Source organism: Chaetodon auriga, chromosome 12, assembly GCF_051107435.1.
Source record: "Chaetodon auriga isolate fChaAug3 chromosome 12, fChaAug3.hap1, whole genome shotgun sequence".
NCBI classification, from domain to species: Eukaryota; Metazoa; Chordata; class Actinopteri; order Chaetodontiformes; family Chaetodontidae; genus Chaetodon; species Chaetodon auriga.
Window position 1 is genome coordinate 2,501,365 of NC_135085.1, and position 22,109 is coordinate 2,523,473.

Genomic DNA, 22,109 nt, shown 5'->3' on the forward strand with positions numbered 1-22,109 from the left:
ATGAGAAAAGCTTCTGGGCCTGATAACAACCCTGCTTGTGTGCCAGTCAGCCAGTCGATTTCATTTCTGATATTTCCAACATATGACTCAAATTAGAGCCCACCTGCTTCAGGACAGCCACCATCGTCCCTGTACCCAAAAAGTCTGTAACTTCTAGTCTAAATACCTACTGTGGCACATCCTGTGTCCTTTAACAAAGTGGTCCTCCAGCACATGAAAGACAACATCGCAACCAGCTTGGACCCTCACCATTTTGCATTCAGAATCAACAGATCCACAGAGGATGCCATCTCCACTGCCCTCCTCTCCTCACACACCTTGAAAATAACAACACCTACATCAGAATGCTGTTTATTGATTTCAGCTCAGCATTTAACACATCCCCACATGAAACATGCTGCTGATGCAGACTGCTGCAAATTTAGAACTCTGGACTTATGTATCACACTCTGCAGCTGAAAATTGTAAGTGAATATTGCAACTGGACAGGACATAGACAGTTCGGATTGGCAGTCTCAGCTCCTCCACTCTAGTGCTCCACACTGGAGGTCTGTGTGCACAGCCCCCTCCTGGTCACCATGTACAGGCATATTTCCCAGACATGGAGAGAACTCTGTTGTGAAGTTTGCGGATGACACAATCATCATCTTAAACAACAATGACAATCCATATTGAGGAGAAACAATCTTGCAGTGTTGCACAGAGAACAACCTACTGCTCACTGCCAACCAAAGAACTGATTGTTGATTTTAGAAAACAGGAAGCAAAGACACACACCCCTGTCTACATCAGTGGGGCTGAGGTGGAACAGGTGAACAGATTCCTGGAAACCACCATTACAGAGAACCTTTTATGGACATCCCACATTTCCAGCCTGGCCAAGAAAACTCAAAAACAACTGTATTCTTAAGGAAACTTACCTACAGATGATGCATATAAGTGCACACCCAAATCCCTTAAAATGTAGTGCTGGACCAAGACAAGACAGCAATGAAAAAATGAACAAAAGACTGCATACTGCCATGCCCTTCAGTGCAATTTATTGGATCATCCACCAATGGATGATCCAGTAAATTGCACTCTGTAAGGGACAGACAGTGTGTCAACTTTTTCATGTGAGCAATAGAAAGCTTCTTGACTAGAAACAGCACAAACTGCCATGGGATGTGCATGGCACAGGATAGGAGGGCTCTGCAGTAGGTGATAAAAATCATCAGTGATATCAGTGAGGGGCGGTGCCCATGCAAAGCCCAAAGGATACTCAAAGATCATCCCACCCCAACAACAGCCTGTTGTGCTGTCTGCCATGTATCTGCTGCAGTACTGCAAGACTACAGAGCAGCTTCTTTTCTCCAGTTGTGAGGCTCCTCAGCTCATCCTCTGCACTCCACCATAAGTAGCATTTTTCTCTTTTGTGTAACATAAAATGTGTACTGCAATGTACAGTGCTATGTGGTTTAATGATAAATGAATAAACCTTAAACTTTGGGCACTTTGGTCTTCTTAGTGTACAGGGCACAGAGCTGTAGAACGCTTGGTTACTACTTATCAGACTTGGAGGTCAGAGAGTCTTAACGTTTGTTCTTTTCAGTAGTGACTGTTAAAGGGTTATTTTTTGTGAATGAGAGAGCTAGAGTGCTATATCATGTGGCTGTGTATTGTTTTTACTGCTGTTTTCCTCCTAACTGGGCATTGATTGATGTAGATATATCAGCAGCTAGCTACATAGATAACAGGATGACGTATTCCTCCCTCAGGCTGTATATTGTTTATGAACACACAAGCATGAATAAATGTCATTTCATGTCTATTTTGGGATTTTCTGGAGCCAGTGGCTAAATAAGCAGCACGGCTACAGATTGTCAAACAATGCGGATATGGATGAAATTAAATTGCTTTGTTTTACTGCAGCATGGAATAAGAGAGAAATGAATGTTTTGGAGGTGGTGTGCATGCTTAGTGACAGCTCCACCAGTGAGTCTTTAAAGGACAGACTCCAGTTTCAAAGCAACTGGGTAAAAGCCTTGTTGTAATCCAACAAGGCTTTTACCCATCCACACTACAAAATGGATTACAGTTCAATTGAGTGAGGGTAATTATCATGAATTTAACATTTCCCTCCTCCCTAATCTCTTCTACTGTGATATGGAAATTGCAAATCAATTAAAGTAAATTGAATTTTAAGCCGTTTATTGAAATCAAATTTAGACCTGAAGTTGACAGAAGAAAAGAAAGTAGGACATAAGGATTTCAGCATGTTGGCCTGTTCATCTTCACAGCAAACAAGAACATTCTTTAAGAGAAAGAGTGCAGAGAGAGAGGAGACAATGAGTAGATAAATAAGAGCCAAGGAAGAGGAAAGAATAAGATAAAAAGCCTTTATTTTTTTATTTACCTTCCTGTTAGATTAAAAATGTGGACTTGAATGGCAGTCTTCTGCTTTGTGTAATTTAAAGTTACTGTATCAGATTTTCTGCTTTTCTTGTTTTCTGCTACTTTGCTTCTGCCTCTCTAAATTCAACATTCTACAGCTGGACAGTCAGATTGGCAAAATATGTCCAAAAGACCTCAGAACTAGCCAACTGAGTCATGCAGTAGTCATCTTAACTCAAGGTCCGCTTACTAGCTATTTCCAGAGCTTCCAACCACATCTCAGTGTCTTCCTGAGAAGTTTGCCCTTGTGTTTGTTCAAAGATGGTCTTTGGCACTCAGTAGATACTAAGGCAGCTATGTGCCTTAGAAATTTTGTTTACATAGAGCTAATTTGCAACAGCAAATATGTTGTGAGAATTTTAAATGCCACCAAATTCTATTTTCTATTAATGACGAAATGTTGTCAATGAATGTCCTTGACGAGTCACAAAAACATTGTTCCTAAATGTATGTACACTAAGTAGACTAAGTAGTCAACTAAAGAACTTTCAGATTCAGTGTTGGATGTTCTTTCACTCATGCTCAGCAGAACACATTTATCTAAAACAATCACCTTCCTGCCAAAGGTAGAGAAAAAGACAAACACCACCAGTACTCCACTGATTTAGTGTTGCACTCCTACAGTGTAACAATGTCAGAAAGCTGATGTAGCAGAACCAGGGATATTGTCTACTTTATTCCATACATTCTTTTTTTGTCAAAAATCTGGTGCCAATATTACCTATGATGCAACTTCACTGTCAAAGGGTGGATTGGAGATTCAGGTGCCCTATACTTGTAGTGGCTAATAGAGCCATTAGTCTCTTATCCTCAAAGCAAGGCAAGTTTGTTTGTATAGCACCTTTCAACAGCTCAAGCGCTTTACACAAGACATAAAAGACCATTAGAAAGACAACACAAGACAATGAGAAACATGTACGAATAGAGTTTAGTCTAAAATCAAATACAACAGACTAAACAGGATTAGATATACACAAATTGTCCTAAACTGAATTAAGTAAAAGGCAGTGGCAAATAGAAAAGTCTCAAGCTGAACTGAGAGTTATCACAAACCCAAGATTCTTTGGGAATTTGTTCCAGATATGTGGTGCATAAAACTGAAAGGTGTTTCTCCATTTTCAGATGATCTTAGAGGTCTGGATGTTTTGTAATAGAGCAGCATATCAGAAATGTATTTTGGCCATAAACCATTCAGTGCTTTAGAAATGAACAGTGGTATTTTAAAATCAATCATTTGACAAACAGGAAGCCAGTGTAAAGATCCAAAACCTGGACTTATGTGATCCACTCTCTGTGACAGGTCTGGTACTATGAAGGTACAGCACACCTGTCACTGGTATGAGGATGTGTTGGTTGTGCAGTTGTCACCACCCTCTGTTGTAATTTAGGATTGAGGGTGGTGCAGTTGCCATACCAGATGGTGATACAGCCAGTCAGGACATTCTCTGCGCAGCACCTGAAAAGGTTTAATACCTTGTAGCCTGTGTTGAGCATCCTCAGTTTGTGGAGGAAGCTGTCGTCTCCATTTTCTTCATGATGAAGTCAGAGTCCACACTCTTAGGTGTTAGGTCACATCCTTGCTGATGTGAACCCTAAGGACCCTGAAGCTGCTGACTTTTCCATCATGGTCCCATTGATGGAGATGGGGTGTACCTCCCCCCTTCCTGTAGTCCACAATCAGCTTTGTTTTGCTGACTGTGAGATGGAGGTTGTACCTAGATATCATATCTCTGACCTCTTCTCTGTTGGCCTCATCGTGGTGATCCGGTGATGAGGACGATGGCTGTCGTGGTGTCAGCAAAATTGATGCTGGTGTTGGAGCATCCATAGTTGCACATGAACAGGGAGTACAGGAGAGGACTGTGCTTTGAGAGAATCAGGGCTGTCTGCACTGCTTGGGATCTATATGTCAGGAAATTTAAGATCCAGTTAATTAGGATGGTGTTGAGTCCCAGGTATCTGAGATTGATGAGAAGCTTAGTGTCATCAATCTCAGATATTTGGCAGAATTAAATGTTGAAATGCAGTCAATGAACAGCATTCAAAAGTTTGGAATTACCTGCCAAAAAAGCTTGAGTCAGTACAATCAGATGGCTGAGAGAACCGTTCAATATTTTTGAATGATCTTTCATGCTGTTAGGCTGTAGAAAGTCCTCTTACAAATCGATGTCATTTTGTATGAAGGGCTGGCAAAGAAAAAAAAGTTATGTTTTGTGCATGGACAACAAAACACTGTTGCAGTATTACAAAGTAGGTGTCTGTGGAGTCTTTTCTGCTGCTGCAGCTTCACACTGAAAGCATTTGACTGGTGAAATATGAGCTGACTTTTATTATGAAGTTGTCAGAGGAAATGCAATATATTTGTCAGTGAGCTTTGTACTTATTATATTTATTAATATGAAAAAAGTTTTTGTTTTGCTGAGAATTCTACTGAATTCTATGACCTGCGGCATTAAACGACATTTGCTGCTGCCACCAGTAACTACAGGTGTTGTAATTTGGTAATGTTCATACTGTACTCCTTGGTACAATGTCATTAATGCAGTTGCTGAAGCCAATGACCATGTCTATGTATGTGTCTGATTTTGGCATTCTGGTATTGACTGAGTCCAGGACTAAATGGGTGAGCCAACATGTTGTGAAAAATGATTAGATAAAATACAAAAATAAAACAAGGAAAATGGACGTTGAGAAGGAGCTTGACACATCCACAGTGCCATCAGCTAGAGATCTCTCAATGAGTCTTGGGAAAGTTATTGTACCATTTAGAGTTAGCTGTCAATTTAAATCTTGTTGAGTTGAGCTCTGTTGAGTGAACTCACCAACAGGAGTCATTGGAATAGTGTTGCAGAGTTCAGAAGACTTCTCCAGTGTGAATATCCTTGTTTTGAGTACAGCAATCTTATATATCAATTTATGAATTTCTGTCATAAATCTATGTCTGTACACCATGCAGAGGCACAGTGCAGTTCAAAATACATAGATGCAACCCAGAGTTGTCATAAATTATCCTCTTAATGATTTAGTTGTCCTTACATGTGTCGTAGTTACAAAAAAGTAGGAAAATGCAAGGGATGCGAGAGCTTCTGCATTATAGCAAAGGAGAAACTCAGTGTCCTCATCTCAAGCAGAGATGACTCTTCTAACTCCACACCCCCAGATTTTTTTCTGTTTTCAAACTTGTAATCTTCAGCCCCCATAGCTACCTCTGGAGATACAAAAGGCTTCACATAACCTTTTTCTCACATGCAGCAGTACCCCCCAAACACCTGGAATTAGACTTTGATCTGTCAAATCAGTGGAGTTCCCCTTATTGTACTTTAGCCTAAAATGCATATTTTGCACTGTGTAACCAAAAAAAGAAAAAAAAATCAATCATAACTTAATGCTGGACAAACAAGCCCTTCAACTGAAATGTCTGAACAGGTTGTCTTACCCACTATTATCCAAATGGCTGTTGTCTAATGAGACCCCTTCCCATCATCATTTATTATAGCCTTCCACAACATTTGGTTTGTTTGAAAAATGATTCATGTGAGCATTTTCAAATTTTCCTATGAGTAACAGAAAAGTCTTAGTCAGGTCATAATGGAAAAACTCCAACATTTATTGTTGGACAGAGATGGGATGTGAATTGATGTCTTCAGTGTCAGTGTCTATCACAGTGTATGCCATACAATATACAGCACTGTCGGCTTCCATTTTTCCTTTTCCATTTTTTATACACTATATTAAATTAAGTCAAGCATGATTTCCAATCTGCTGAACACAGACATCATCTGTCCTATTTCTGCATTGTGTGACAAATTAAAGATGTTTGACATTTGACATGAAGAAGTGGTAAATTGTGAGACAGAGCCTCGTGGTCCATTTAAACATCTGGAGCTCATTCAGTCTGCATAGAACAATGCTGAGCTTTGCTTTGAGGAACAAACCTCCGCCATCTCCTGTATCAACATTTAGTTGTATGTGAGTGTTGAATGTTTTTAACATGTATTCATGTTTGTTAAATGTTGTGTATCTCAGCCTCTGATTGAACTTGTTCCAGAGCATCACATGAGCAGAGTCACACCTCCAAACTAAATATGAATTGCTGCGATAAATAGTGAAACCTCAATGACTACTTTGTTGAACATATCAGAGGACAACACAGATGAAGCTTTAATCAAGCTCACTATTGTGTTGCTATGTGTCCGTCTCTTTAATATAATAGTATGGAAAAGCGCAACAGAAAAACCGAGGTCAGAGGAAATGTTCTCTTTCTTTTCTGATTTCTGAGTTTAACTGTAAGCCTGTAAACTTAGGTTAATTCAGCGTTCATGAGAACAAATTAAGACATAAAGATCACAGCGTGACTGGAGTTAGAGGCACCTATTCTGTATACAAGGTTGTATACAAGGAATGTCTCTGCAGTTCATATGTAGTTTGCATTGCTTGCATTCCGAGTAAAATTATCCCTTGAAAAATCTTGATCCTTTGTATCAACACCTGTAGTATTGGAAAAACAAGATGTTGAGGTTGTTGCAGAAGTTAACGGTGGAGCTGTGTGTTGTATGTCGGGGTGCAGCATCAGGTAGTTCAGCTCCTACAGTACACACCTGTAACATATCTAATATTTTTCCTGTGCTCTTTCTCATTCTTTGCAGTTTCATCTTGCATCACCACCTATAAGAAGACCCCTCCACCAGTGCCACCCCGAACCTCGACCTGCTCCACAGCCTCCAAGCCCTACATATCCATCACAGCCCAGAGCAGCACAGAGTCTGCACAGGTACTGCATGAAGGCTATGCATTATTTTAACCTGCACAGGAGCAGCCTGGGTAAGGGTGAAACTACCCTCAGGGCTTATTCACACACAGGACAGCATAGCACAGCATGGAAGCACGCTCTTAAAAATGTGGAGAGATTCCCTGTGTAGTTTAGGATGTTTGGATCGGAAAGAAGAACAGTCATCCTCTGCTCTGGAGGTGCAGACACCGGCACCACGAACTAGCACCAGGAAACAACCCAAAACACAAGAACAAGACAGATGTTGACAGATTTTCTGAGATCATCAGCTCATTACTCTCTATCTTAAAAATGTAAAGCTGAATTCATAAACAGTAAAATTGATTCTCAATCAGTTTGATACACTCAGGGATTTTGGTGGCACAGCTGTATTACTGATATGACCAGGAGTTTATGGTGGCTAAAATTAGCAGTCTTTCGATATGTTTTCATTTGTTACTGACATCACTGAGTTGGTTTAACTGACCTTCTAACTCTTCTCTGTGGCCACTCCTCAGCTGAAGTTACAATGTCTCACTTTGGAGATGAAATTGTATCTCAAATAAGTGCCTCATATTTAGGAATAATATTGGAACGCTAACTCTCCCGTGAATCTGCTGCTGCTAAAAGTGCGCCAGCAAACTCAAGTTCTGTATCGCAGAACAAGGCTTTTTGACTTTTCTGTTAAGATTCTTCTTATGTCATCATTGATATTGTGCCAGTTCGATTGTGAATGTTCTGCTTGGTCCAGTGATTTGACAGCTAAACTTGAGAATAACTGCAGGTAATGCAAAATTGCATTATTCAGTATTTATTAAATAAAACCCCTCAAACTCATATTGGTAGTGATGAATTCAGGGCTGCTGCCAGTACAGCTCTTTTATTTCTTAAATTGTGGTGATGTGTTCTCGTGCTGTTTAGTTTTTATGTTGGATGTCTTGTGATTCTTTGTGTTTTCTTTGTCTTTTGACATGTTGGAATTGTTTTCACTTTAATATGTTATCCTTTGAAATTTTGTGGGGTTTTTTTTTCTCTGTCTGGTGATCCATAGATAAATTCAATTCATCAATCTATCTATCAGAAATTTATTGAGTGCACAGTACATATCATTCCTTTATAGAAAGTTTTCTGGAGAAAAGTATCCAATCCGATCAGTGAATCCTTTATGGCACTGTCTTTTACAGGGTCTGCTGCTTCCTAGTTCAGTGGCTACAGCTGACATGCCAAGACAAGATACGTCATAAGAGGACAAAAAGGCTTTGAAAGGCTCCTCCTACTTAAGCAAAGAAATGCAGTGTTCTGTTTCCTGCTTTTGAGGATCATACTTGTTATTAGCTCTCAGTTTCCAAATCTACTGTGCTTCACTCACTTTCTTACTGATATGTTCAGGAAAACCTTGCCAGTATATGATTAGAACAAATCATGTCTACCAGGTATTTGGATTTGGGTGGTCAAGTGAAGTTGGTTTTATTTATATATCTTTACAAGCTATAAAAAATGCAACATCCTCTTTGCCACTGTTTGGAATGAAGGAAAACTATAAAACAAACAAACAAACAAGCAAAAATCCTCAGGAGGAAAAGTGGGTGAAAGATTCCTCTTCCACCATCAATCAAGACCAACAAAAAGAAATTCCCGGATGTAAATAATTTAAGCACCCCTTATTTACCTGGTGCCTTGCCAATTGTCCATCATATGATTCGAGTAGAATGTCACAACTAACACTGATTCTGAAACTTGCTTGAGTTTACTACTGGTATTGTTGGTTGCTTTGTTTAAGATAAGAGTGGGCAGCTAAGAGTAGCAGTCTCTGGCACTGCCTGCTCTGCTGCATTTGCTGAAAACCTTGTAGTTCAAACAGCTATGAACCACCATTACTGAAGGTAGAGACACTTTATTAGCTGTTCCATCATTTATTTTTCACAGATCTTTTGGTCTGGAGATTTAACTATATTTTATTAAAAAAGGAATATAACTTGTTAATAGCCTATAAATAACCTGTTGAAAATGAACATGATAAAATGAGACCAGGATCAACTGATCAAATCAATTGAGAGTAATAAAATAACTGTACATACAATTTAATAAATCAAGAAAGTTGCTTTAGTGTTAAGTCACTCTTTAAAGGATTTCACCCCGGCATTATTCATCTATTGATATATTGAGACTGCAGACATTTTTTTCACTTTTTCAGTACAACAGTATGTTCAGCTTTAAAGCACCTGCTTGAAGTCTCATGTGTTTTATTTACTTTATTCACAAAGTGGTCATACACGTTGTTGTCATCCAGCAGCTGGCACAGTGGTCAAGAGGTCTCAGCTAACACATAAGTATGAATGGATGAATTGATGAATAAATAACATTTATGCAAAATGAGCTATTTGCTATTGTCGAGGTTCCCTTTGGTTCTTATGTCTTCTGAATGTGTTTCATACTGCAACTATGATGCATCTGAACACTATATTGTGAGTTCCTGCTGATCAAAGGGTCATGCATCAATCATTGGACTGCAAGGTTTTCCTTTGTTTTCATGTAAATTGTCAAATTGTATTAATGGTGCTATGTGATGTTAATGTCCTTAATGACATCTCATCTTGAAAACAATATTCATTGTTTTTTTCTAAAACTAACCAGGACGCATACATGGAAGAGGAGGGACCCAGAGGTGACATGACCATCCAATCAGGGCTCAGTAACTCAACAGAAAGCATTGACAGCATGAAGGCCTTGACAGCTGCCATAGAAGCTGCTAATGCACAGGTCAGTGCTTTTGTATTGTTTTTGTTATGTGCATCATTAACGTACAAATCAACATTTATCATCCTTTGAATATCTTACTCTAGAGTTTAATGTGGAGTTATCAGTGATCATCGAGACACTGTATAGGTCACCAAGATATTCATCACTGTCCATGCAGGAATTCTCAGAGCTGATTGCACTTGGTTATCAATAGATATGACAGATTAATCCTGAATGGAGACCTGAACATACATATCAGCAAAAAGAGTCCAAAGCTATGGAGCTTCTGAATGTACTGGACATCTTATTCAACAAGTAGATGAAGCCACTCATCAACATGGTAATATTCTGGACTGACCAACCTAATCATAACAAAGAGTAAAAGGTAATGTATGGTTCAAAATTGGATTCCTAGATAGAAAGACAGAAGCAAAGTTCTGTAATACTATGAGATGATTTCAGCCACACAGCGATGACTGCTCTTTAAATAACATGGTTGAACACTTCAACAATACCTTGTCATCTGTTCTAAAGAGGCCATATTATGCTCATTTTCAGGTTAATCATTTTCTTTTAGATATCTACTTGAATAGTTTTACATTCACACATTAAAAAAAAAAAAAAAGGATACTATTCACTGCCTGAGATGCCCCTCGTTACCTCCTGAAAAGCCCAGTCTGCTCTCATTATTATTTCACAAAGGTCTAAGCAGGCACCACTCACCATCTTTATCTTTAGCTCTGCCCGTGTTTATCACCACAATAATGGCTTCTAGAATAAAAACTTCACTACCACACATGTTTCAGCATGAATCTGATCCATTTTTAAAAACAGCATTTTTAAAGTGGGTGTTTGACAATGTTTCAAGTCATGTCCTGAAGCTTAGAAACACAATCTACAAACAGACATCTTCCTGGATGCCTTCAAAACAGTTGTTATAAAACCTATTCTAAAAAAGCTAGATGGTCATGCACACACCAAGATACTGGAAAAGATGGTTTCAGTGCAAATTAACTATTGTCTTAAAGAAAGACATTCTGGAGGTCTTTCAGTCAGGCTTTAGAAATTACCACAGAACTGAAACTGCTCTGACTAAAATAATCAGCATCTTCAGGCTAACTTCTGATGAAAATAAGGTCACAGTTCTTATCCTCTTAAGTGAAGCATTTGATAATATTGACCATGATATCGTCATCAATCATCCTGAACAGTTGGTTGTTTTTTCTGACTGTGTGTTCAACTGGGTTAAAACATACATCAAAGGGAGAAAGTTCTACATCAGTCTTGAAGATCATGTCTCTGAGAAACACGACGTCTGATTTGGGGTTGCACAAGAGAGCTGTCTCGGTCCATTAGTGTTCTCATTGTACATGCTGCCACTTGGTGACATCATTAGAGAGCAAAATGTACACTTATGCAGATGCACACAGTTTTACGTCTGTGCTGAACCAAATGATGCTGCAGCCATAGATTCCATTACTAACCGTCTTTTGGCAATAAATAAATGGATGAGCAATATTTTCTTGAAATTAAATGAGGACAAAACTGAAATCCTTCTAGTCGACAAAAAGGGAAATGCTGTTTAATAATGTGGGGAAATTAACTCCCTGGATTAAATCTGTTTTTACAAGTCTTGGTGTTATCCTGGATTCAGAGCTAAGATTCAACTCCCACATCAACAAGGTGACCAAAACTTATTTTTTCCACCTAAGAAACAGTGTACAACCATTTATGAATCCAAAAGATGCAAAATAATTCATGCGCTGAGACACTTCACCCCATTCAAAACTCTGCAGCTCGCCTTTTAACCAGAACCAAGAGGAGAGAGCACATTAGCACACTACCTGTAGATATCAGAGAAGCCAGCTCACTAAATATTTTTATTTTATGACTTTGCTGATACAGGCCTGAAAGTCTTGTTTGCACTTTGCCTGACACTTGTCAAATGTTATACTATTCTTATTATCATTGTTGTTGTTGTTGTTGTTTTGTTGTTGTTAGTTTACTATTGTGCAGTAAAGAAGTTGTAACTATGTAATAGTCACCCCGAAAATGTTTCCCGATTTTGTAAAGCAACTGTTTGTAAAAACATATTTTTATTGCTTTTCTGAATATTTTATTCAATATATACTTGATGTCCGGTCTCATTATTCCTATGTAGGTCCATGGACCAGCCAGTCAACATGTCAGTAACAGCAGCATGACAGTCAGCAACCCCACTCCCTCAATCTTGTGCAGGAGGCCAGTTGTTGAAGACCACCATGATGACTACAGAAAAGAAGCACTCAGGAAGGGCAAATGTCTCTCCATAGGCATCCAGGTATTTATGAAACAGCAGTGGAGTAGTAGAGACTTATGCAGAACCTGCATAACAAGTCCTACATGAGACTGCTCAAGAAGCTCTGCAGACTCTCTTGAGTAACTGGGTCATGATTTCTAGAAGAAGACACTGCTGTTGAGTTTTTCAAATGTATTTTTTTTGGCACTCTGAGCACCACAAGCGAGTGCCATCTAGTTATTCATGAGAGGGGGCAGACATCTCTGCAGCCCATATCTCAATAACGCAACACTGGAATCATTTGCATGGGCAAGTATCAGGACAGGGATAAATGGTAAATGGTAAATGGACTGTATTTGTGTTGCGCTTTTCTCGTCTGAAGACCGCTCAGAGCACTTTTACAACTCCAGTCTTCGCCCGTTCACGCACACATTCATACGTCATAACTTCTGATAGGTGGATGACCGCGATACCTCCTGAGCCGCAGCCGCCCCGAGACAAAGAATGTATTTTTGAGTTATGGGTGAACTATCACTTCAAATTTGTTATTAGTCGTCATTATTAGGGATTTATGCTGGCTGTCTCCTGTAGGTGGATGGCCCAGAAGAGATTCCAGATCCAGAAGACCCATCAAAGTTCACCTCTGTGGGGGTGCAAGTGGAGGATGACAGAGGGTGAGACACAAATTCTTCTTAATTTATCTTTTCTGTTTCTTTTGTTGTGCTTTTATGCAATATATACTTGACCAGTCAATATTTACAGTGCACATGAACAAGTCTGGACATCTGTTCAAACATCAAGGCAAACAAGGAATCACCTTTATGTATGAATGTCTGTCTTAAAACAGTAATCAGGTGCCCATATATGAAACCTGAAATAGGTTTCGCACACTGTAATCATCCCCCCTTTTAATACTGCCATTAAAAGATACTTTTCAAATTCAGCTTTCTGATTAGTTAAATCAGTTCTCTGGATCTAAACGTAACGTAACATAATATCAGTTCTCTGGATCTAAAAGTATCCAGTATAACAGGTGAAAACAAACATTAGCCAAAAATCTGATTCGATCTCAGACAATCTGATTAGGTGACGTATTCATTAAGTCCTGTTGCATGTGGTGTGTTTTCCTTCAGACTTTGATTTGAGAATTGAATTGATTTGAAAGTCTAGCTGAGTCATTTCCATCTGTTGTATAATTATTTCTCTCTCTCGTCCCAAACAAACACCCACCCACTCATCTGCCAAGGTTATTCTCTGTTATAAACTGCAGTAACTGTGGCTGAGGACCACTGTCACTGACTTCTAGATTTAATCCAGTTTTCTTCAGACCTCTGTCTGTTCAAGCTTCTCTATAATTCAGAAGAATTTAATGAAAACAAATTATAAAAGATAAAGTTGTTGATGCATTGTACTGACTACAAACTCAATATGACAAACCTCTGTTTGGGGAAACAAGATAATCCTTTATTAATGCTTTACATGGCATTAACCAGAATTGGTATATTAAGCATCCACTTTATTTATTTATCACACAGTATAATTTCATTGTTAGCATAATAATACTTTTCTGTTGATTGGGAAAGTGTGTCTAGTGCACATATTGACTCTGAGGACAAATCGAACTGAATGCAAGCAGAACAAAGAAAATGGAATCAGTATATGTGAAGGGAATGAATGTAAGGTGAAGGCAAGGCAACCGACTGTATAGACAAACATTTACTACAACATTTAGTACTCTTAACCTATAGCATCAATGCCCATATCACAGGAAAAGTGAAGTTCACATGGTGCACCATCAGGTTCAAGGAAAGTCGCTCTGGAAAGAGAAACAGCATTGATTTTCCTGTAGGCCTCACTGGAGCTCTCGGGCATCTTTGCTCCCACATGGCACCCTGGGTGGAGTGGGCTGGTCTTAATGTCACTCTTCTCTTCTTCACTCCCTTTCTACCTGTCTTGCAGCAAGCAGATAAAATCTGCAGCCAAGAGAGAACAATCCTGGGTTTCCTCCGTGTTTGTACCCCCTATAGAAAGGGGACTAAAATATGTTGTCAGTGCAACACCTAACTGCTCCCCCATCTGTACTCCTGCTGTCCTAAACTCGTCCTTGCTCTAATTTCTTTCTAAAGATTTAATGAAGTTTGTTACATGTCTAATGCTTCCATATTTAAAGTGTGGTCGAGCCAGGTTTAAATATCAAATAGCAATCATACAATGTTGCAAAGATAAATTCAATTCAATTCAATTCAGTTCAATATTCCTTTATTTGTCCCGTGAGGGGAAATTCCAGATTACAGCAGCATCAGTAGAGCAGATCAATATAAGAAGTGCATGCAAATTAGAAACAACATCAGAATATATACAAAAGAGTGAGAATTTTTACAATAAAAATAAAAAGAAAGAAATTGTAAAAAATTGTAAGAAATTGTAGAACCTTTGATTATTGAAATTGTTGCCTTGAAGCAGAAAAATCTTGGTGTTTCATTACTGTTTGTCTCCCTCCTCAGGTATCGTCGATTCCAGCGCTCCAACAGTGTGACAGCAGCTGTACAGGTAAGCTTCCACAACTGCTGTTTTGTTATCGAGTTACTCAGCTCAAATCATTAACTCCTCTCCCCTTCTCCTTTTTTCTCTGTCTTTCCATTGTTAATTAATTAACCCTCCAAAGAGGGCTGTGACCCAAAAGTGGGTTGCGGATCTGTTTTTTGCCTGGGCAAAAAAAAGTTAAGAAAAAAGTCCTGTGCTTTTATTTTGAAGGGGATTTATATGCAGTGACCTATGACCTCAGAATTGCCTTGTCTACTACTATAACTCCAGACTTTGAGACTCTTGTCAGGAGCAGAAAACATCCCCAGTTCTCACATTAATCCCTCCAAACTTAGGTCTATGATGTCAGCAATTGAGTGGAAAAGGGAATATTTCTCTCTCTAGCATCGCCACCTGCTGGGCGTTTTGGTTTATCATTAAACTTGTTTTTTTTGTGTTGGCATACTGTGTTACTCTGTACTATCTCAGGTTCAAACTGAACCATCTTTTCATTACATAAATTTGAGAAGCTGAAAATTTTCCTTGATCTTGTCTTAAGGGGTGATGGTGGGTCCCAAAGCCAGACCAGATGAGAACCATTGTTTTAAAGGATATATTAACGTTGCGATATTGGGCCTCTTATAATGCTATTTTATTTTGAACAATGGTATTTGTTTCAGTGCAAAAATTAGGTGCATGTGTCCTGTGATTGCCACTATTTGTAGTTTTACCTAAATCCAGAACCAGTGAACAATCCCAGAATTGCTAACATGTTCTAGTGGTGCTGAGGTTGTGAGGTTACCAAAATTATATTTGTGCACATTAAATTTATTAAATCCCAAAAACACAACCAATTGGATAATCAAAACTCTGTGTAATCCAAATTAAAACATATTTTTAGAATTCTTTTAGTGTGTGCACACGGGTAGGAGTTGGGGCTGGGGGGCCTGGCTTGTCTTGGACACAGGCAAGGGGGGCTTCAACGAAAAAAGGTTGGGAACCACTGGTTTAGAGGATTGCGCAGCCTTGGAAGAAGTTTGCACTCTCTGATTGCTGTCTGTGTAAAGTATCTTTCCATTTTATATAGTTTTGTGAATGCTGCATTTTTTTGTGGCTCTTCTTATTTTGAAGAGTTAACCACTGCATTTAGTTCTTAGGACTTCACTGCGTTGCTTTGAGTGTCTTCCCCTTTCTCTTTTACTAACCCACCCACACACACACACATCCAAGTGCCTTTTAATGCACACACACGTTAAATGCACAGACAGCGTTGTAGCATAACTCAGCTGGGCTCCATGCCGTCCTGTTGTCAGAGACATGTGAATCACGTTCTCCATCTTGCATCTCATTTCTCAGCTGAACTCTCATGGTCCCACCTGCCATCTTGAATTCTCATGTGATGCAGCCCGGCAATTTGCCTTCTCTCTCTCTCTCCTCTCTTACTTTGAGAGATCACGTAGTTGTCAAGAGTTAATGTTCTAATTCATGTCTATGTGGAGCAAGGCCAATGACTAGCATCTCACTTTTTTAGTAGTAGAAGTAGAAAGTTATATAACATTCAGTTTGTCACAGCAGCTAAGCAAGATTCTAAGGCTGTGTCCAGGCTACAGGCACCAATGACCCAAATCTTTTTTTTAGTTTTTTTGCTTATATATGACTCAGATCTGTTTTTTCATGAACATGTGAACAGAAAAAATCATACGGAATCTGATGTTTTCAATTATCATTTGGGCCACTTTCGTATGTGGTCCTAATCAGATAAAGAACTGATTTTCTGCAATGTGACCTCGATCTGAACAGTCATGCAATAATTAATGCGACTTTTACGTCACTCACACTCTTGCTGTGTCTTGCCGAGAGAGTTTTGTGGAGAGGCACTGACAGATGTAGTTAGCTCTTGACATCCAGAATTTTTGGATGAAATTTGTTTCTGTGAAGCCATTCATGTCACAAGCTCACCACTCCTGGTTCTGACTCTGCAGCCACACACTCCTCCACAGAGAAGAAGGCTGTCTTTCTCTTTATCCTCGTTTTCATCTGCTCACAAATTTGCTGGTTTCCACTGCACATCCACTTAAAATTGAAACAGTAAACGCTGACTTTAGTAGCCTCCATGTTTACTTCTGTACAACACCGTGTTGTGTGTGACATTGTGTGATGTGTTATCATGCGTTATAGACTTGACACCCATGACAATACAATTGACCCTACCCAAGTAGACTGAACAGAATTTGCAAGTGAGTGCACCTCTAGTGGTCAGACATAAACTTAACAAACCTGCACCACTCAACCATTTGCTCATTCAGTCACTTACTGACATTTATTCATTAATCCATCCAGGCAGATCTGGACATGGCGGACCTGCTAGACACCCCTCTAGATTCCCCGGACACTGACATGGAAGTCCTGTCATCTGGTGCCATCTCACGACAATATTCTCGTGATGCCGCCACCTCCACTGTCAGCATCCAGGGCTCAGGGAACCACTACCACGCCTGTGCCTCTGATGACTATGAGGATGTGGGCTTTGACCCATCCATCCTCCCTCCTCCAGACCCTTGGATAGACAGTGTAACAGATGACCCACTTGATGTCAACTTCAACAGCTCTACTATTCTTGAGGTATGTGGGAGCTTATCCCGTGAGAACAATTCCATGGCTGTTCAACAGTATTAATTTCTTATTTCATGCTTTCATAATGCTAAGCTGTTGTTAAAGCTGCATGAATATTTTTATATTAAAAACAGACGAAACAACTTTGTGTAATGTGAAATGAGTTGCTTTGTAAAGAACAGAGAATTATCGTAATTTGCATAACTGCAGGTTTCTTCATCTCTATGGAACCTTTTAGCCTCAGGAGCAGGCAGCTGTTTTCGGTGAAAAACCTCTGATAAGCCCACTGCACACTAGCTGCTCAGCACCAAACAGCTGTCAGACAAGATTAGAGAGTAGCTGGTATTTTTCTCAGGAGTTGGTAGAGACCAAACTAGAGCTAAAAGAAGAATGACTGTTGAACTTCCACTCATCCTGTGTCCCAACACAACACCAAATGAATGTTAATGTTGCTCTGCATCTTCTGAATGTGTAAATAAGCATCTGTTTGTTAGCATATTCACTTTATCAATTATATCATGATGATGCTAATTTGTTTATATTCATTACATGTGTGTTCAGCTTCACACAAGAAAAATCAATCAAAAAAGAAGATCAATTAGCTGGAACAGTAGAAAAACAAGTTTTCTCCCTTAACTGTAACAGTAAAGCAGTAATGTCATTAGGTGAAACAAGTACCTTAATAAAAGCCAAGATTCTTAGAAGATGGCAAATGTACAGTATTTTATTCATAAACTTATATTCTATGCATGAGTTTTATTCATAAACTTGTAGTGTACTCATGATTCTTGATTTATCTGCCCAGGAACTTTGATCTTACATTGTAGTGTCTTTACAAAATGCCTCTGCAGGTGTGTCTCTATACGTTGTGAAAGTCTGAATATCTGAATGGCAGGTGGTGCAGCGGTCAGTGTGTCAGAGAGATGGACGCTGGTTTCTGAAACTGCTGCAGGCAGAGACTGACCGCATGGAGGGCTGGTGTCGACAGATGGAGCTCGACCAGCGGGAGAATGCCCTGCCTGAGGACAGTAAGTCTTTGTGTGTGTTTGTCATTTCTAGGTTCCAAGTATGCATATTACTTTATAGGAATCACATAATTTCACAAGAACAAAGCAGATGAGAAAATCAGAGAATAAAGAAGAATGCACAGACTTTCATGTACCAGTATTTGATTTGATTTCCTATCTCAAAAATTTGGTGTTAAAATGAAATGTTGCAAATGAAATGTGACATCAGCTCTTTTTCTCAGTGGCCCAGCAATGATGTTGTTGTGAATTAAAAACATGTAATTGCACCAAGAGCAACCATAGTTAATGTACTACACATCATCATCTGGAGATGCAGTGACCTCGGTAAGCAGGAAAATAAGATGTGTTTTAACTGTATGTGCATTTTCTCAAGAACAGGCTATAACAGATGTGCTGTAGGTTGGTTTCTTTCTAAACTCTGTGTCTGTGCTCACAGTTCTAGGAAAGATGAGGAGTGCTGTAGGAAGTGCTCAACTTCTCATGTCCCAGAAGTTCCAGCAGTTCAGGGAGCTGTGTGAGGAGAATCTGGTGAGTCTGGAACACCCTCACACGCTCCTGTACTGAGAGCATGCACCCAGTAATTTTCAGTAATGCTATACCTTTCACTTCTGTGTCATGGACTTTTGAACAAACTAAAATTTGATTAACAAGTTTTTAGTTTTAATGCCCTTTACCCATTCATTTTTTCCTGCACGTTCCTCCAATTATTCTATTCTCTGTCACTTTCTTTTTTTATTTTGTTCCTTTCTCCTCAACCTTATTATCTATCTTCTTTGATTTGTCAATGACCTGCCACCCTAAAAGATGATGACACTGAGTCGATTCACATTCTGTAAGTGGAATAGATATCTCAATAACTGCTGGATGGCTGGACGAAAATGTACTTCAGTATGGTACTGATGACGATGATCTCCATTCATTGATAGGTGAAAACATTCTACATCTAGTTCAGTTTTTCTTGTGCTGCAAGATCATATCTCTTAGGGTTAAAAAGCCCTGGAGTAGAACAGTTTATCGACCCCTGTTGTAGAAAATTACACTTTCATTCCTGTCAAGCTGCTTACAGTGCCACCCAACACAGCTGCTCTCAAACCCTCCAAACCCTCCACCAAGGTGGTTTCAAAGCTCTTTAGCTCTCCAAACATATTTAAACATACTGAGTAGCAAATGAACAACACTCTTCAGGGGGTAAGGCAAATTTGATGAAACCTGCTACACCAGTAATTAGATAAACATTCATCTTCTTTTTATGTTGTGTATTCTATATGTTTTGCTACACATTTTCAGCTGCTCTACAAAACTGAAGATTATCTAATATGTGACACTACATTTGTTCATTCTCCTCTTGTCTGGCTTTCATATTTCACATTATTCATTCTACACCATCTCCATCGTTTCTGTTGTCAAAGAACCCCAATGCCCACCCTCGACCTGTGGCCTCAGACCTGGCTGGTTTCTGGGATATGCTTCAGCTATCGATCGAGAACATAAGCCTCAAGTTTGATGAGCTTCACCAGCTCAGAGCAAACAACTGGAGACCCTTGGATCCCCCTGACAGAAAGGTAAACACACAAGCTGTCAGTACATGACTAGGCTGACTGGTTGACCAGGGAGAACTCCATCATCTGAATGGAATGAGAGAAAGAAGAGATTTCTCCAAATCAAAAACTGAACAGTCTGTCTTCCCCATAATTTCTACCCATGTAAGGTTCAGTTCAGGTAAGGTAAACACAAATTGTGCTAGCTGGGTAATTATTCAGCTGTCTCTACTGAAATAAACTCTTCCTGATCAGACTTTTAGTTGAAATCCCTGCAGTTAAAAAAGAGACCCACAACACTCTTTGACCTCGCTGCCACCTGGTCATATGGTTCATGTAGCTCTCAATAGTTCCAAACAAATGTGCTCTCTCTCTCTCTCTCTCTCTCTCTCTCTCTCTCACACACACACACACACACACACACACACACACACACACACAGAGCTATGTCAAAGAGGTTCTCTGAGAGAGAGGCAGCACACTAGCCAGAGCTAGTTTAAAAAAGTGCAACAAAGAGGAGCTACTTGAATGTGAGAGTAGCCTCAGTCAGGCTCACTTACTTACTGTGTTCAAGCTGCATATGAAGGCTGTGCAATGTTGTGTTACATCATATTCATTGATTTGCATTAAATTGTGAATACGTTCTTACTGAATGGCTGACATTTTCATCTACTACATCATTTGTTACCATTATCATTAACTTCTTGCAATATTTATTTTAAGGCCCTGATACACTGATATTTTCTAGTGTGTTAAGCCCCTTTCAGATATGTACCCCTTTAGGTTAATCTGATGGCAGTTTAACTTCTACTGTCATGTCTGAACAAGCACTGAGGTCACTTTTATGCAAGTCGCTTTACATACAGTATTTAAACAAGTATGTTAAGCAAGACTCCCAACTTAATATCCTCATTGTAAGAGGTTTGACTGATGTTTTTTTAATTACGTCATCTCATCGTCTCCTCTTCTAGTGGTAGCGGATGGAAATGTGGATTTTTTTTTTTTTATTTTTGCCAATTTTCTGTCAATTCAGTTAAAATTTACATTACATTCAGATGGAAACATGGCTTGTGATGTATCTTTACAGAACAGTCGACACTCTTGTTCCTCCTTGAAATAACATCTGTTGCTCACTGCTCTCTCTCACTGCTCTCTCTCCCTCTGTCTCTCTCTGTTCCCTCTGCCTCTCATAATGTTCCAGAAGGAACATTAACATAAAAGTCATCTTTGTCTGAATGACAAAAAGCCACCACCGCAATTTTACATGTTACATATCTGAAAAGGGCTTTAGACTAAGGTCAGCAACCATGAGTTAACTATGTGAGATCTTTGGTAATCAAAGTTTTGATGTTCACCTATGGCTCTTCAGAGCTTTTGAGATCCAAAACAGCCTGTATCAAAATGTCACACATTTAGCATTCAGTTCTCACAGGACGCTGTGAGTGCGCCTTCATCCCATGTCTATAAACCACCCAATCAGAATACAACTTGAAATGACTGACTGTTGCCACATTGTAATTACCCAAAGACGTAGTATACTTTACAGTAGGCTTGCTTTTTGCTGTATTTTCAAAGCCTCAGAGTAATTTAGATGGATGATGTGAGTTGATCCTTCCATGCATTTTTTTTCCATTGTTGGTGATTGATGATCAGTCTGACATGTCTCTATGTAGAGATCATAGTCTGAAACTAAGATTTTGTCAAACGGTGTGACATGAAATGGACCTGCAAGACTGCTGTTATCGAACATTGTGCAGGGGCTTTACATACAGACCATGTCGTTGCTTAAATATTTAACTAAATATTTCCTGTCACAGAGCACATTACACGCTCCGGTTTTTTAACTTCAAGTCTCACCTTTTACACCCTAAAGCTCTTTATTAGCTCATAATTCGAGAGTACTCACACTGGAGGTTCCTGAATGGAAGACTGCCATACTTGTTTGACACTGAAGTGATAATGGCCAGTCTTAAAAAAGTGACAGCAGTCATTCTGAATGAGAACATCTTTGCACAATTTCCTTATACTGCCTTTAAAGAGGCCATATTATGCTCATTTTCAGGTTCATACTTTTATTTTAGGTGTTTACCAGAATAGGTTTACATGCTTTAATGTTCAAAATGATGCCTCCCAGTTTGCGGGAGTAGCCACATTAGCTGTGTAACATGCTTGTGTCAAGTTAAACAGTC

The 22,109-nt window shown here is 39.3% G+C and overlaps 1 protein-coding gene across 7 annotated transcripts in view; it reads left to right on the top strand.

Moving 5' to 3' along the window:
- The window catches only part of dlgap1a (discs, large (Drosophila) homolog-associated protein 1a), a 140,979-nt gene that overhangs the window by 111,321 nt on the left and 7,549 nt on the right, over positions 1–22,109 (top strand). For all 7 annotated transcript variants that reach the window (XM_076746023.1, XM_076746029.1, XM_076746030.1 and 4 more), the window contains 9 exons: positions 7,080–7,204; positions 9,836–9,961; positions 12,102–12,260; positions 12,810–12,892; positions 14,723–14,768; positions 17,082–17,363; positions 18,250–18,382; positions 18,819–18,910; positions 19,792–19,944. In XM_076746023.1, the coding sequence (XP_076602138.1) occupies positions 7,080–7,204; positions 9,836–9,961; positions 12,102–12,260; positions 12,810–12,892; positions 14,723–14,768; positions 17,082–17,363; positions 18,250–18,382; positions 18,819–18,910; positions 19,792–19,944 (1,199 nt within the window). The remainder of the gene's footprint in view (positions 1–7,079; positions 7,205–9,835; positions 9,962–12,101; positions 12,261–12,809; positions 12,893–14,722; positions 14,769–17,081; positions 17,364–18,249; positions 18,383–18,818; positions 18,911–19,791; positions 19,945–22,109) is intronic.